Below are 16,566 nucleotides of genomic sequence, written 5' to 3'. Positions count from 1 at the left end.
AAGTCAGGGAGTGGAGACAACTGGCTTCTAGATCATAAGTACTGGACAATAAGAGACTTTAAACTACGTCGTCAAATATTATATTTTATTGAAAACAATCAAAATAAATCTTGTGATGATGATGACATGTTAAAATCCTGAGTTTTTATATCCACCAATCCAAGATTAAAATTTGAATTCGCATAATATCATTGGAATCTGATTGTTGATTGCATGAAGACATTTTTCTTCTAACATTTTCAAAAAAATTGACGTACACCATGTTTACAAATTAAATACAAAACAATTACTATATTCTGTTACAACAAATCAGGAAGTTATTTTCTCAAAAGCTGTCATGTCAGTGCCTACTTCACTAACTTGAAATAGATTCAACTTGAATAAAAACAAATGTTCTATATTATTCCTTTCAGTGTTGGAAAATGTTTATACAGAAAAGCTTTGCTTGAATCAACTACATCAATGCAATATACAAACCAGTATTCATTTTTTGATAAGAAGTTAAGCTTTAAGGCATGACAATGCTTGAACTTGGAGTTACTATTTCTGATCTAAGGAAGCTGAAGGGTTCTAATAAAAGCGGAGAGCTAAAACGATAGCGAATACAGCAGAAGGTATCAGACTCCAACTTTGGGCTGAGCTGGGTTCTTCTTCTCCAGTTGCTTTTCCCTCGATCACCTCTGGTTCCAGACTGGAAATATTAGATCAGTAAACTGTTAGCAGAGCTTGAGAGCATTTATTAATAAAGGAAACACAATATCCTAGTACTTGATCATGACACAAGAGTAGTACTCCAGTAACCATGGTGTCTGCTAATATCTGCATAGACAAAAGACATTATAACTATCACGAGACAGCCATTGTATCATATCAGTAGCGTAGCTTGCTTTTGTTTTGAAACACAGCTGTTATAAATCCTTAGCAAAACTATATTTTACAAAAGCTTCAATAGTGCAACTTCAGATATAATATCAGCTAAGATTAGCTTTTCAGTAATTATGACAGTTTATCAGCGTTGTTATGACGGTCATGCATTGTCTACCTAGTGTTATTATCATTATCCTCAGTTATATTATAGTTCTTGTTAGTGTCGTCAAGTGACGATTCAGTCTTTATTTTCACTTCTTGTGGCTGGGTAACAGGCTTGGGTGTCGGGTCTACTATATCTATTTCACCCTCGGCTAACCTTCAGAAATATTTAAACGGATATATGAGCATGCCATCATAATATGAACAATAGATCGGAAGAACAGAGATTTGTATGAAGCAAAAGAGAAACAGTAAGGGACCTACCCTTCAGAGTTAGTGACCTACCCTTTAGAGTTATTGAGCTACCCTTTAGAGTTAGTGACCTACCCTTTAGAGTTAGTGACCTACCCTTTAGAGTTAGTGACCTACCCTTTAGAGTTAGTGACCTACTCTTTAGAGTTAGTGACCTACCCTTTAGAGTTAGTGAGCTACCCTTTAGAGTTAGTGAGCTACCCTTTAAAGTTAGTGAGCTACCCTTTAGAGTTAGTGAGCTACCCTTTAGAGTTAGTGAGCTACCCTTTAGAGTTAGTGAGCTACCCTTTAGAGTTAGTGAGCTACCCTTTAGAGTTAGTGAGCTACCCTTTAAAGTTAGTGAGCTACCCTTTAGAGTTAGTGAGCTACCCTTTAGAGTTAGTGAGCTACCCTTTAGAGTTAGTGAGCTACCCTTTAGAGTTAGTGAGCTACCCTTTAGAGTTAGTGAGCTACCCTTTAGAGTTAGTGACCTACCCTTTAGAGTTAGTGACGTACCCTTTAGAGTTAGTGACCTAACCTTTAGAGTTAGTGACCTACCCTTTAGAGTTACACTGATCATCAAAGCAGCAGTCCATATCACCATCACACGCGAGCCCCTCAGTGCAGGTGCACCCATCCGGGTCACTATAACCACAACCCAAGTTATAGAACACTACTCCACTCGACTTGGTGGCAGTCAGGGTGTAGCACGTGTCAGCTCCTTGTGTGCACTCCTGGAGGGTAGATAATGGTTTAGGTACGGATAACGGATGTCATATCAGCGATAAGAGCAGGTAAGCAACCTCATGGTCGCTTTATCGTTCTAATTTTATCATGACCAATCCAAAGTATGATGACTAATTTATTAGTTAATTGATAGATGAAGGAGAGGGACGAACCTTCGAAGTAGAGCAGTAGTCCTTGTTTTCAAGATTTGTGCAGTCGTAGCAAGTCAAAGAAAAGCCAACAGCCAGAAGGCTGGTTAACACTAGCACTATCTTCATGTTTGAACTGGAGTATTGGTTAAATTAACAGAAAAGTGATTGGTTTGAAAAGAGCTTTGATCAGCTGATGTTATTGTTAGTGTTTTCTGATTGGCTCTTTGCATCAAGTATTGTATCAAGTAAAATTACCAGATAAATTAAATAAGTTACCGGAACTAAACCATTGAATCCCATAATTAGTAGACTCTAATTCAATTAATACAATTAACTAAATGCATTAGCCTGAATTGTAGAACTATTGGCGATGCCTTCGTTAAGTTATCATTTGTTTCTTTTATGAACCCATCGTTGAATCTGATGGTTCAACAGCTCTTCTCTATAAATTTTATTTAAATCACTAGGTCTTTAGGCTCTAGCCTCTAGGACTATATCGACTATATTTTATATTTGAACTCTAGGACAATGGACATAATAAAATAGATTCATTCGGTGCATTAGAGTTCTTTATTTATTGGATTCATCAGAACTTCTTGTCGGCAAGGAGCTGTTCATACCGAGGCCATTAAAACCTGATGGCACCAATAACCTGCTATTATTCAGTAGCACCATTAAAAATATGACTGTTATTATGAACAATATAATATCTTACTCAGAAGAATAGCTCCATTAACAATGAAGCTATTAAATTTAAAGCCGATAATGCTAATGGAGCCATTCACTGCACTGGGACCATGAATTGCGCTTATTCGCTATTCGGCCATTGACCCAGAAGTCTTCATAACGTTGGCTTAAAGCGAAATCTGGTGGCGCATCGTTTCCATTGGAATGACGCCATGCAATTGTGCTTATCTCCGATGACTTGAATGCATATAGGAACACCCGAGATTGGAACGATTCCATTTGTGATTAACCGGACCTTTTAATAGCATCTGTTACAGATCACCTCCTCACAGTTGATATTTGATTAATTGGCTCCACCGAAAGATAATATCAATCCACCGGTTCCAATGACTACTTTTATTGATCCATTTCATATCCCGAATTGCATTTATTATACAAATGTTGCATATCAAAGCAGCTGCAGCCAGTTGTTGGTTAAGTAATGGGCAGTTTAGGAAAATAATAAAGTATTTCAGAGATTATATCATCATCCGAAAGATACTTAAACCAAAGTGCACAACTTAAAATGAATCCATCATCGTCTACCACAAATTGGAACAATAACCTGAAAGGCAGACTCAAATCTCAATATGAATAACACAGAGCCAATGCTACGACCGCTTGAGCAAGCAAACAGGAAGCTACTATAAAAGCTGGAGTCTACATGGAGCAATTGTAATGTTATTTATATTATAATGTTTATAATGTTATTTATATTGTGAGGCTCAACAAAAGTATTATAAAACTGTTTAGTACAACTACAAGTGTAACGTGTAAAATATTATCACGATTGGTATTTCTATTGTCTTGTCGCTGGAGAACAAAAAATATTATGTTATGACCGTGCATAGTTAGTAATTTACAAACTTGCGGTTAAGTCATTAGAAACAGTTACCTACCAAACCAATATAAAATCCAAAATAATTACTCAAACATGTGTAGGAACAACCACTGCGTGACACTAAAATCTAGCGACTTTTCAATAAATATGTAGTATACGGGCTCTTCCGAATCTATTTTCACTGTAATTTAGCTTATAGTTATATCTATGACAAGGGATATTGCCATTTTATTTTTAGGGAAAGATAAGACTTAGGCGTTGTATTTTATTACCCAATTTTTAGAATTTTAAAAATCTAATAATTTAAATTGCATTGATGTTATCAAATTACGAAATACTGACGGACATTTATATTAGCGGAAACTTAAATACTTAAATACAACTTTCTGTACTTACCACATTATTTTTGATAAAATGGGTATGTAATTGGACAATAAATTAATTTCCAATTTATTCCCATTTGCAGCGTTCGTCCTTGCGAGCAGCGTTTACCCTAAAATTAACGAAATTGTTTAAATAAGGGTTCTAATTAAATACAACTTTGCCGGTTTATTTAATTTATTAAACGTGACTAAAGTTGGTATTTATTGGAGACACTGTCAGGTTACCTTATTATATCGGACCTTATTTGGACGGACATTAATTGAACGCTGGGCCTGGAGGCCCTAGCGTTCATCTTAATGTCTGTTCAATTAATGTCCGTCCAATTAATGTCCGTCCAAGTTAAAGTCCGTTGAAATTTTTTCAAAAATATAGATATTACGGTAAATCGTGTTGCCAAGGACATTGTCCGACGTTGTTATAGTTCATATTACTCGGGGTCGGTAATGAAACAGTGCTAGGAAAGCTCCACGTGATGTTAAGGTTAACCTTAAGTTGTCTAAGATAAAACCACTTCACGCCGAATGGCTTGTAAAAGTTAACACTGAAATGCAGGACCGGGGTAGTTTGATAAAAAAAGGTTTCCATAAATCTAGAAATCAATGATGCTTTAAGCGTGGACTATTTCATGCACGAAAGCCCATTTGATGAAGATGATATGTGATATTAGACACTGATCATGTACACATATTTTAACATTTTTAATTTTACTGCTTAATGACTGCTTTTCTTACTTACTGTATAAAAAATTGATTTTAAAATAATTTGCTGAAATTTTAAAAACGTCAAAAAAATTCGGATTTTTGATGGTTTTGAATGCCTTCGATCGTCCATATTAATGTCCGTTTATAATTATGTCCGTTCATGTAATGTCCGTCCAAATAAGGTCCGATAAGGTAGTAAGTATTTTATTTGGTAGTTATTAAAACTGATAGAGACGACGAGACTGGGTTAATGTGTTATCTGAGGAACACAGTAACCATAGTAACCACAGCTTAGTTGTAAATGACAATTAATTAGTTGTAACTTAACTGACAATTACACACGGATTCAGCAGAGAGAGAGGCCGGTATACCCGCTAATTTATTTTTAGACGTGAGAGAGGACTACATATTATATTATTATCGAACGACTTTCGAAATTCCATCTTTCATCAACAAATTAAATTGGTTTGTTTGGGGAGTTCTTGGTCGGAAATAGTTGGTATGCGTCTCAAATTTATAAGTAAAAATATTGGTCTCCTTGATAGTGACATTTTATCTAATTATGGAATAACATTTGGTTGGCATTAATTAATCGCAGCTAGGAACAAACGCAAAAAAGTAAACTAAGTTATAAATCAAAAGGTAATGCGTTAATCCTAAAAAATGACACTCGACCTATAAGAGTATGAGTTGATGTGTTAAAATGCAATTCCAATGTTCTTAGAATAATATGTATCCTAGCAAATCGGAAGGCTGTTTTTCTAGCACTTTCTCTAGCACATAAAAATGCTTAAAATTTCGACCAAATGTGAGAAGTACAATTGCAAGAACACAGTAGACCGTCGGCCAGGATGCTCGAGCATGCTCCTCAGCTCATGTCATGCCGTATAATGTATATTGAATCTGCTGCTCTCAATATAAGATAACGTGATAACGGGGGATCAGTTAGTATCCGGTCCACTCTGACACAGCGCTCTCTTTATAGCTCTATCTGTGTGAGGTACGTTAACATGCGGTGAACTCTTGCTACAGATTACACAGGGTGGATCATTAAATTGATCTTCTTGTGGCTACAGTGATGGCTGTAATAGCATGAACAGTAGTGGCTACAATAATAGCCACAGTAATGCACTAATGGCAGTGCAGTCTGTAGTTGTAGTAGTGGAAAAGCCATGATGACCACATTTTCATGAAATAAGGAGCTGAAGCATTGAAGCAATGTTATGATATTTCTTGTATGAAGTATGGCTATGAACGATGTAAGATTTAAACAGACATATTCTTATTATAAACCCATAATTAAAAATAATGAACAATTTTAATTGTTACTGAGAGCTTTAAGAGATTGGAAAGATTTCGTGACTTTATAAATTCTAGGGGAAGGCTGTTTACTAATCGTACCAGCACACAGTCACACCCAGATATTTTTCCGACTTTAAAGTTAAAATTGCATAGACCCAAAATGTTTTCGCAACTATATTGAATTTGAATACATTTAATTTCAAGTCAACTTCCAGTTCCATCACACATGCATGAGTGTCGGTATAACTTTGTAATTGGATTTCAGTGTACAGTAAAACTTTTCATATTGGGCTGTCGGTGTTAGACCATAGACATTGGGTATACGACACATTAGACGGACGGAGAAGGTGCGCGGAAAATATCCACACTTTAAGTTAGCGCGATACAGGGTAAGTGAGGCAAAACACAACAATTTCTAATTTATTACCGCTATCTCCCAGCAACGGTACCGACTAACACTGAAATAATGGTACTTACTATTCGCAAAAGTAGCAGGTCCTGATTTCTTATTAATATGGGCTTCTTAATCGCCTCGCAAATTTGGGGCTTGTACACAAAGTACCTGCAGCAATTCTAATCTCGCCCGTTATACTACACGTAAATATCAAATATACATCTGAATGTACTACATGTAAATATCAAAAATACATCTGAATGATCATTGATCACATTCGGGGTATCTGGGGATTAACTACTGGTATATCAGGGTTCCAGGATAATACTGTTAACTGCAGAGTACAACTAATAATCAACTATTTCATGCATTAATGCATTATGGTTCGAGTTTTAGGAAAATCTGAGATGCAAAGCAATTTTACCCAAAATTGGAGTGCTTTCAGTAAAATTAATCGGCTTGATCGGTTGATCGTTGGGTTTGAAATTCCATAGGATCTCATTATTGGCAAGATTTAAGGACATATCTACAAATTAGGAAGTGGAACCGAGTGAACGCATTGCAATTTTAGCTATATTATTTGAAATTGAATTCGGTAGAATAACCTTCTAGACTTTAAGTTTAAAGTTGTAGAAAGGAAAAATGATACGTTTAGAAAAGAGAGATTGAATGGAGATGATGATATAACATATAAAACACGTCCAATTGCGACTTGGAAAATTGATGACAACTCTAAAACATTAGCGGCAATTATTCGCCCAGCCAATTAAATTTAAAGTGAATCAAAAACAAGCCGTCCGAAAGAGTGCTACCGATTGGAATTAACACACCGCAACGGAGCATTAACCTGCAACTGTGAAACCCAGTATTTAGGAGGAAGAGCCAAAAAATGCGGTATGTTATGTGCTTTTTCGGTGCAATTTACTGACTGACGATAATAAAAAGCAACATCCGGGTCGCTAATTCAATTACTAACTGTAGCTAAGAACTTGTATATAGAGCATGCGTGTCACGTGGTTATCAGTAATTCTGGTAAAGTGTGCAGTTTCCAATTAGACAGCTCCTTGTCATGTGACAGCATTATCTACTAGTATAATCATTGATCCTACGATTGCAATTTGCTGCGATAGATCGTCGCAATTCAATTGCACATCCTGAAAAATTTTTTTTAAAACCATGACTTTACTGCAATGTAGGTGGGGTACAATTTATTTATCATCGGTTAATGCAATGAAATATCAGAAATTCAAATTAAAAAGAAAATGGGAAATAATTTCATAAATTTCGAAATTTGAAAGTATTGAACATGTAGATTGTACCAAGAAACCAGCTGTACAACCAAAGAAAATGGAAAAGAAAGTTTATAAAAGCTATTGAATAAACTTTCGTCATACCGCATATAATTTATTTTACATTTAAAGTGATAACGTTTTAGTTTTGTAGAATTCCAAAACTGAAATGAATAAGTAATATAAGCGGCGACATGTTTTCGCATTCACTCGCCGGTGATTACTTATTACGCTTTTCTTCTGACAATTCTCCTGAAAAGAAAACACATTTGTTTTTCCTACAATTATACTTGAGTACTTGTAGTAAAAAGTTCGGGTGTTTTTTTCTCGAGAGAATCACCTGGTGCCTAAAATCTGAAGTAAACTTTCTACAAAGACCTCATGAAGTATGTGACTACTATGGCAAACAGAAAATAAATGAGTGATTTAAAAGGAGAAATCACCTGACCATCATGATTGATCTGCGAGTTAAGTGACTTTGATACATTCTACCGAGACTAAAACGACTACAGATGTTACTTAGCTGATAATTACGAGCGGTACATCACAACAAGTTCTTTGTTCTTTGTCGCCAAAGTTTTCAAAAGCCATGTGATAATCGGTTATGTGGATGCCTACTGACAGATGCCCTTTGAAAAATGAAACATCAAAGACATTAGTATCTATGTAACAAAGATAACTGATCAAAGCACACTGGTAATCACTAGAGTAAACCAAAATAAATCGACTTAAAGACCCAAATGTATGATTATCGGGCATCATTATGGCTGGAAAACATGGAAACTAATATCATTTGATGAATAACTGCAATCATTCTAAATTCCAAACAAAGACCATTTCCTATTAGTATTAAACAACAAGCACACTTCTCGCTCAGTTCCGATTTCATTTCAACGTTGGTGAAGTTAACAGAAACAGCTGTGTTATCGACCACGTATAGATCCGATGAGTAACATGCTATCGTACATCACATCGAGAGTGTTTTCACAATCCAGATCTGTCTTTACTGTTCAGCGTTGGTTCATGGCTCCGGTATGCGGTAATGCTTCCTGGGAAGAGTGTGTTTCAGCAAATTAAAAACTGTACCAGAATTATATGCAGAAAGCATACACAAAATAGTAATTTTTTTAAAAACGATAAACGAAAATAGACTTTATTAAGGTAATGGTCAATACAATAACAGGTGTGCCCTGTATCTGATATAAGCTAATAGCATTAGCTGGTGCAAGATAAGTCACATGGTCCACAACCGAGAGTTTTGCTGACTCCAACCATCTCACTAACCTAAGATTGTGGATCTTGTTAGACCACTGGGAGTGCTCCAGCTGAAGGAGTCTGCGTCTCTCCTGCTCCTGTTGCAGCTCCCTCAACACGTGTTCCTGCACCATCAGCTCTTTCGTCAGCTGATCTATGTAGTTCATTGCTGAAATTAACTAGGTCAGACTAAGAACTGATTAGTAGAAGATTAATAAAAACCACAAAATCAACAGTTTTAAGCTGTCTGTGAAGTGGCAAGTATCTCTCTTTTTTTTCGGAAAGTCATATTTAATATTTATACAGGGTCAAAGAAAGTGAAGCGTACTGGCCATGCTTAGGAATCCTGTTGACAGACTGTATTCAGAGCACATTTAGTTGTACGTTTCAGTAGATGGAAAGGATCGGAGTCCTCAAAGATATCACCATATAGCTCTTGTGGAGGCTAACAAATTTTATAGTTGACCAACTCTCTCAGAAATTGCTGTTATTCTTCAGATCATATTATAAGTCTTAGACTGAGGATTACGCTTGGGTATATGTTTGATATAAAAACGAGTTTTTTTAGAAGTTTTGGGATACAATTTCAGCAGTAGCTCTGAATGAGTATCATTTGCATCCGATAGAAAATCCAATGACAATTTTAGATCGTATTGGCGTTTCAAAACCAAATTAAGATGATTTGGGTAATTTCATAGAAAGTTCGGATACTAATAGTAATAAAGTGAACAACGATTTGAAAGATAAAGTTTGCAAAATGCTGGACAGTTTCTGGATGAATTCTATAGCCCTTATAACGCCGACTCTGGCAAAGCTTTTAGGAGATTCCGAATTTCTTTTTCTTCTATATTAAAGTCACTATTGTGACGGTACATTAGAACTATAGACAGAAACAAAGTGTGAAGGGCCTGAACGGAACCCCTCGGTTTCAATTCCTTGTTTAACACTGCCGTACAGCAAGGACATCCACCGGGTTCTCCAAGGATGGGCACATAGCTCACTCCACACTATGCTCTGTCAAATGTTGCTTATATACCAAGGATCTACAGGAAACATTTCCTTGTAAGTTTAGAGGGCGATCTGTGAACAGACAACTACCTCATTCCCAACTATAGGAACCAGAATTCCTATACTATCCCAACGAGCTACACCAAGCATAGTTTCAGATGAGAACCTCTCCTTTTACGCGTTTTAATGTTTTGGTAATTTGCTGATTTTGGATCTGAGCCCATCGACTTAGAATTCACTTTCAGTACAGTTCGAATGAATTAACGTTTAAACGGCTGATATATTATTGTTCGAATATTTTTATTGTTTTCAGGTTTACCGTTATACTTTTCACTATAATCTTCAATCGATGTGTTTTCATGAATTTTAACTTGTAATGAAACCGAAGGAGACCAAATGAGACTAAATGAGACCGGATCTAACTTACATAGCAAACAATACATTAGTACATTGAATGCCGCTGCTGATTGGTAGACAAGTTGAGTTCTTAACAACATGAACTCATGAAGCCACTTGCTAGAATAGGCAGCCTCTATTTCAAGATCATTTTACACCTCCATGGCTCAATTGGGTAGCACTAGCACTTAGCAGGCGCTACTTAAGTATATTGCTGTACTTTAGTATAATACACATATATATATCATTTGTCGAGCGCGGAGCAGCATCTCTCCAGTGTACAGTAATCAAAAGACAATAGCTGCAATTATCAGGAGCACACACCATCTGTGTTCTTATTGTCAATCCTGTACTATAAGCCAGGTACAGTGAGCTGAAAGGAAGGTTTTGCCCACGTGACTGTATAACCACAACACATGGGCACATGCCAAAGCACGTGGGGGATTACCGGCATGCTACTGGCACACGCCCAACAGGCGGACTAATTGTTAAAATCAGCGGACAAAGCTCCGCGGCCGGGAGTAGAGCGTGCGAGAAGTACAATAAAGAGTGTTTTCTGGGAGCTAAGCGGCCGAGAGAGGCTGGGACAAAGAGTAATAAGGGATTGTTAAATCTGGGCAACTACTCTTGAGACTGGAACCCGACCATTGAGGCTCCTTCAATGAGGCTGACAAAACAGCTGGCACTCAATTGTCACGTTTGAAATGGATGTCTGCTGACCATCTACTCAGATATCACTAAAATCTTAAAAACTATTTCATCATTGGTATTATTATCTCAGCAATCTATCGACGATCGATGTTCTTATACCCATGGTATAACCAACCCATGCCGTAACTTTATATAAAAACCAAAGGTGTCGTAGAAACCCCATCTACGGGCACTTTATTTATTCAGTCACCGTATAAGATAACGTTATTAGTATTGCTACTGTTAAATAATCTAAATGGAGATGATGCACTTAGGCCCAGGAATCTATCTATATCATTTGTCACGTCAGACAATGCTCGTGGTAATTGGTGACGCTCATATTGGTAATGGTTCCAGTGCTGTTACCCTAATAGGGATAATGATAACACGTGACTTTGACATACAATTGCAACATTGCATGTGCGACTTAAAAGCAATCAAATCAAGGTTCAGTTCACCCTCGCAGCACCCCAAACCACCGCGAAATGAATCCTCGGGGGCGAAATGAAAACGAAGCAAATCGCTTGATTAAAGATTGGAGCTGCAGCTTGGCAAGTAGAGTTAAGTGGACGGTGACAGTGCTGACCTTACGCAATGCTAATTGCTTATGATGCTGCCTGATCATGCCCCCCCAGCTCCCTATCCCTATACCAGTACCGTACCGGTCAAGGAGCATATCAGATACAGAAACGTTTAAATTAAACTGTAACAAAAACTGTACGAATACTTTTTGTAGCTAATGTATTATATACAATTAATATAATGGGGGCTTACTTGCACAACCTAGTTCTCATACTACTGAATACAGAGCACAGCTCTAGTTGTGCTTGAGTATTCAAACGACTGATGATATAGCAGAGATCTAATCAGATCTATCCTATTTACGTAACCATAACTGAAGACATAGCAACATACCCATGGATGTTATTAGGCCAGGGAGAAAACATAATGTGTCATTGATCAATAATCATCTATGTGGCATTTACTGGGCGGCGCTCAGCCTGTCATTCCGCCGAATCTCTATGAACACAATAGCCTGGGGTCCCCAGGTAATATAATGTGTTATGTGCTCAACTTGAAAAGAGTTTCAGCAAAATCAAGCGAGACCAAAAAGATGACCTTATGATACGATAGTATAAAAATGCGGAGCGACTAAAATGAACAAATTTTTTACTTTCTCGCTATTTCTGGGGTTGGGTAGTCACTGTCACGATAATCTTGACTCATTATCATAAAAGTACAAAAGAACCCGATTAACTACAAATTCGTTCGGAACTTGTCGTAAACTGTATCGGACTAAAAATTAGAAGCAAAACCAAAAGAAATAGGTCTAACCTTTCTTTAGTACGCTCATTTTGCTGTGTGCTCCATCCTGACAGGAAGGAACTATCGTCCTCAGATCGTCGAAGCGGCTGTTAAGGATTTTCCGTCTCTTTTGCTCTGATAACTTGTGTGTGGCTCTACGATAAGCCGTACTGGAGGGAAGGGTGTGTGAGTTCAGGGATTAATTGTAATAATAGTTTCTGACACAGGAGCACACAAATGTAATTGCGTGTCTACGGAAGGTAGAATTCAAATGGAAGTTGGACAAATAAATGATCGACAGGATCAGTATTGAAACATTCTTCTAAATCAGGTTGTTGGAACCTTCAAACTCAGAAATCAAACCCATGTCCCATGTCTAGTATATAAAAATTTCAGCTAATCTGTTCAAAGAATGCTCAGATCTACGTTTAGATTTCGTTAACAAATCATATCCTGAAAAGTGTTTGGGACAGATAGAGAAATGGAATCATCAAGTTTTGACAGGGTCCCACTTTTCAGAATAATATTTATATGTAAAGGTCCGGGTACACTAACCACCTCTGCTCCATTTGAAGATCGTAAACGCTCTGAAGGTCGGCGACTGTAGCGAAGCTGTGTCCGTGTACTTGGTTCTTCGTCTCGTACGAGCCGTGGGGCGGGCCCAGTAGGAGTTGGCCGGCGTAGCTGATAGTGGCGGCGGTATGGCGTAATTCGGTGGCGGACTGGCTTTCAACAGAGGACAGATACATCATGATGCACAGGTGAGGGAACGACGCGTCCTACTGAAAATAAAGCTAAGATAAGAGAGCTGGAGAAATTACTATCGGCTACAAGAGCCCTACACGTGGAAAAATTACCCATCGTTTGATGGCCGATAATGGTTCCTATAGAGACGGTTAAGTCAAGGCAAGACAAAATTAGAACTAAAGCTCGTACCTTGGCAGGGAGGGGAGAGAACTGTAGGTGGTGTTATAATGGGCCACGTGTGGCACATGCCCCGTACTTGAGCGTGATAATTGTAGGTCACGTGACCGCGCGTGCGGCGTCACGTGGCGCGCATGCAGTCACGTGGTGCCGTTATCCACGTGCCAGTCGACTGTAGACCTGCCGTCGTCAGCGTATTGTAACCTGCAAATCATATGCGGTGAAATTATTACATAGCGCTGAAGCTGAGCAGAGGCTTTGAATATTCGGCTAGTTTTTGTAAAGCTATACATATTACATAATCAATTGCAGAGAGATGTGCTAAAGATTGGGCATGATGGTTGCAATATATATAGATAATTCACTTTTTACTAATGTTATACTTATAGGACTGTGTTAACGTACTAGAATATTAATCTTTGTAAAAACATTTACCAAGAACTTTAGGTATTAAGGCCGAGATTATACGTACTGTGTACTATAGATTAATATAAAACTAAAATAGTGCAAGTGGTATAGCATCAAAAATAAAAGTTTTTAAAAACTTACATTTGGCCCAGCTGCATAACTATAAACATTTGGAATTATCTGATAACTAGAGAAAAATCAACAATAAACTATTACAGGTTAGATGTTTACCTGAGTTCTATATCTTTCGATAGCAACTCCATCTATCAATCTGATTAGCAAGTCATTCTGTATTCCACCAGTACTTGTGATCCTGGTTGCAGCTTTCAACATGTTTTATGGGCCCAACACTCAGCTTTCACAGTTTATGACTTCTGGCCTCCTTGCGATGTCGTAGCAGGTAGACCATTTCTTGTTGTCGCGGGCTAACCAGATTGTATAGGAACATCGAAGAGCGACCAAAGCAGCCTCATTCAGGGCTTTATTCTTCGTTCTCTTCACCAATCCAAAGTAGTTAAATAGAGCTGGTACAGTATGGTGCCAGAAGCCCCTAACACCCAATCTCTACCGTAAAGAGCAGAGCTTTCCAACCGCACCCGTCGATGCCAGGAATCAGCTCTCTGTTGTAGCGTGCTTCTTTACGTGCTACTTGGTCACTGAAGTTACTCTCGTCACCACAAGTCAGTTCAATCAGAACTACTTCTCTCAAACTATCCGACCATACTACAATGTCGGGTCTCTCCGCTGTGTTGTAGATGTGCTGTGGGAACTGGGCAGGTAGTGTATCCTCGTCCCATATCAGCTTCCAGTCTTTCGCTCTCTCAAAGGGCCTCTCCTTCCTCAACTTTGGCTTTGGGTGTTCATACTTCCCATCCTTCGACTTGAACCGTATCCATTCTTTGTCGGAGGTCGTGGAACCTGAGGAATTGTACATCTTGAGTTGGTCAAGCAAGGCTCCGGCTATAACACGTAGGACGTTGTCATGTCTCCAGTTGTACCTTTTGGAGTTTCTTGCTACACTGCAGACGGCTAGGATGTGCTTGATGTTGCACGTCTTCCATCCACAAAGTGCACAGTTTCCTGTACTCGAGTAGTTCCACAATTTCATGTTTGCAGGGGTATTAGCCACGTCGTGTGTCGAGTTTAGGTGGAATTTAAGGAGAGCCGGGCTCATCTTGTAGTTGTAGATAAGGCTGTTCCATCCTAAGTCTAACTGCATCGTGTTCTCCCATGTCAAGAACTTGCCCTGTACTCCCTTGTTTACCAGGGTGACTAGCATGTCGTTCTCTGACACCGATTCTACCAGTTGTCTTAGCTTCTGCCTCTCAGTCAACTTTGGTTTGCATCCGAGTCCTACTCGGTCTTTAGTCACTACTCCAACCAACTCCTGGAAGTAAAGATCTCGCTCTCTTGCCGTCAGCTCCGTTGTATAAGACCATCTCGGGCTGTTCTCCTGTTTCTCTCTCTTGTTATTATAGGCTTCTACAACTTTGGTGTCATCACTGTTCTTCAGGGCGTGTCCCTTTGATACCTGAAGAGACTTGTATAAGTCACTCAGCTTCTTCAAGTTTAGCCCGAAGTAATCCTTGCTCCTGTACAGGACTGTCACAGTAATTGATCTAGTAACACCCAACCACTTCTTCAAGAATCTGGTGCAGATAGCATCCAGTTCGTACACAAAACTTACAGGAAGGTTGTAAATCATCAGATCCCAGGACATCTTGCTAGTCAGCATGTTATTGTAGATCCAACACTTCATGACACCGTTGAGACCACACTCATCCACTGTCTGAAACAGAGTTTTTAGTTTGTCTTCAATCCGTTGTTTAGTGTCATTTAACCCTAGATCGACATAGATCCAGTGGCCCAGGAACTTAATCGGGTTGTTTCCTACATAGCTGATTATCTGGCCGTCAATCAATATCTCTGGGTCATAAGCCTGGTATGTACCACTCTTTTGAACAAATTGTTGCATTTTGTAACTGACTACATTAGGAACCGACCGGCTTTCCGGCAGAATCCGGTTCCCAAGAATTTGACCGGATATTCAACCGGAAATTTCTTTTTAAAATGTTCCTGAAATGCATATTTTTGTCTAAATTCTTGCTTGGGGGCATCCAGTCAGTACTCTCAGTGACCAGTGAATTCACGGTAGCTTTTTATTTGTTAGCAAATGTTATAGACCCCGTTCGTGTGACATTTTGTATAACAGTAACATGACAAAAAGAGTCAAAGCAGCTACCAAGACCAATGACAAAACAATTATGCTTTATTCATGAGCATTGCAAGCAGAGGGTTCATTCTTTATTGTGGCAAGCAAACCCGTTACTATAAACTACCTTATCGGACCTTATTTGGACGGACATTACTCGAACGCTGGAGGCCCTAGCGTTCATCTTAATGTCTGTTCAAATAAAGTCCGTTCATTTAATGTCCGTCCAAGTTAAAGTCCATTTCGAACTTTTTGTTCAGAATATGAAAACTTTTGATTTCAGTCAATTTCAATAGCTATCATTAAACTAAACTATGGATGATGATTAATCACTCTACACTCGACTGTCATGTGAATTTTTCAACCCGTTCTCTAGCTGGTCCTGAATGACTATTCGAAACCCTAAAAAACTAGATTTGTTTTTGGGCCAAGACATAGCATTCGACGGAAGAGAAAAAATTACAGGCGCCGTTGACCCGACGCAAAAAACAACGCCAGCTAGGTAATTTTTGTAAAGAATAGCATCAACAACATCCTTTTAAGTTCTTTTATTTGTTAAACATTTCCAGTTTCAAATTATTTTGAGTCTATTCT

At 38.3% G+C, this 16,566-nt stretch overlaps 2 protein-coding genes across 3 annotated transcripts; both read right to left on the bottom strand.

The window, feature by feature from the left end:
* Positions 1–8,567: 8,567 nt before the first annotated feature.
* LOC134811179 (max-like protein X) lies at positions 8,568–13,415 on the bottom strand. Of its 2 annotated transcripts, none has more exons than XM_063817927.1 (5): positions 13,365–13,415; positions 12,984–13,210; positions 12,459–12,598; positions 9,060–9,198; positions 8,568–8,824 (listed from the first exon to the last, which is right to left on the bottom strand). In XM_063817927.1, the coding sequence occupies exons 2-5, from the start codon at positions 13,178–13,180 to the stop codon at positions 8,797–8,799; spliced, it is 504 nt and encodes a 167-aa protein (XP_063673997.1). In that variant the 5' UTR covers positions 13,181–13,210; positions 13,365–13,415; the 3' UTR covers positions 8,568–8,796. The 2 variants fall into 2 exon arrangements, with proteins under 2 accessions (XP_063673997.1, XP_063673998.1); XM_063817928.1 differs by having other exon boundaries at positions 12,987–13,210.
* Positions 13,416–14,310: 895 nt separating this feature from the next.
* Positions 14,311–15,735, bottom strand: LOC134826736 (uncharacterized). The gene has a single exon (XM_063839227.1). It carries the CDS (start codon positions 15,733–15,735, stop codon positions 14,311–14,313), a length of 1,425 nt encoding a protein of 474 aa, XP_063695297.1.
* Between the last annotated feature and the right edge of the window lie 831 nt (positions 15,736–16,566).

Source organism: Bolinopsis microptera, chromosome 2 (assembly GCF_026151205.1).
Source record: "Bolinopsis microptera isolate Bmic1 chromosome 2, MBARI_Bmic_1.0, whole genome shotgun sequence".
Taxonomy (NCBI): Eukaryota; Metazoa; Ctenophora; class Tentaculata; order Lobata; family Bolinopsidae; genus Bolinopsis; species Bolinopsis microptera.
The sequence above is the reverse complement of the archived record's forward strand: the minus strand, read 5'-3'. Positions and strand labels throughout refer to the sequence as shown.

Excerpts from the sequence above, each read along its gene's own strand:
- LOC134811179 (XM_063817927.1), bottom strand. The coding sequence starts at position 13,180 with ATGATGTATCTGTCCTCTGTTGAAAGCCAGTCCGCCACCGAATTACGC. Across the intron at positions 9,199-12,458 it reads AATGAGCGTACTAAAGAAAG|CAATGAACTACATAGATCAG; the intron begins GTTAGACCTATT and ends AGTTAATTTCAG. Across the intron at positions 8,825-9,059 it reads AACAAGATCCACAATCTTAG|GAAGCATTACCGCATACCGG; the intron begins GTTAGTGAGATG and ends CACTCTTCCCAG.
- LOC134826736 (XM_063839227.1), bottom strand. The coding sequence starts at position 15,735 with ATGCAACAATTTGTTCAAAAGAGTGGTACATACCAGGCTTATGACCCA.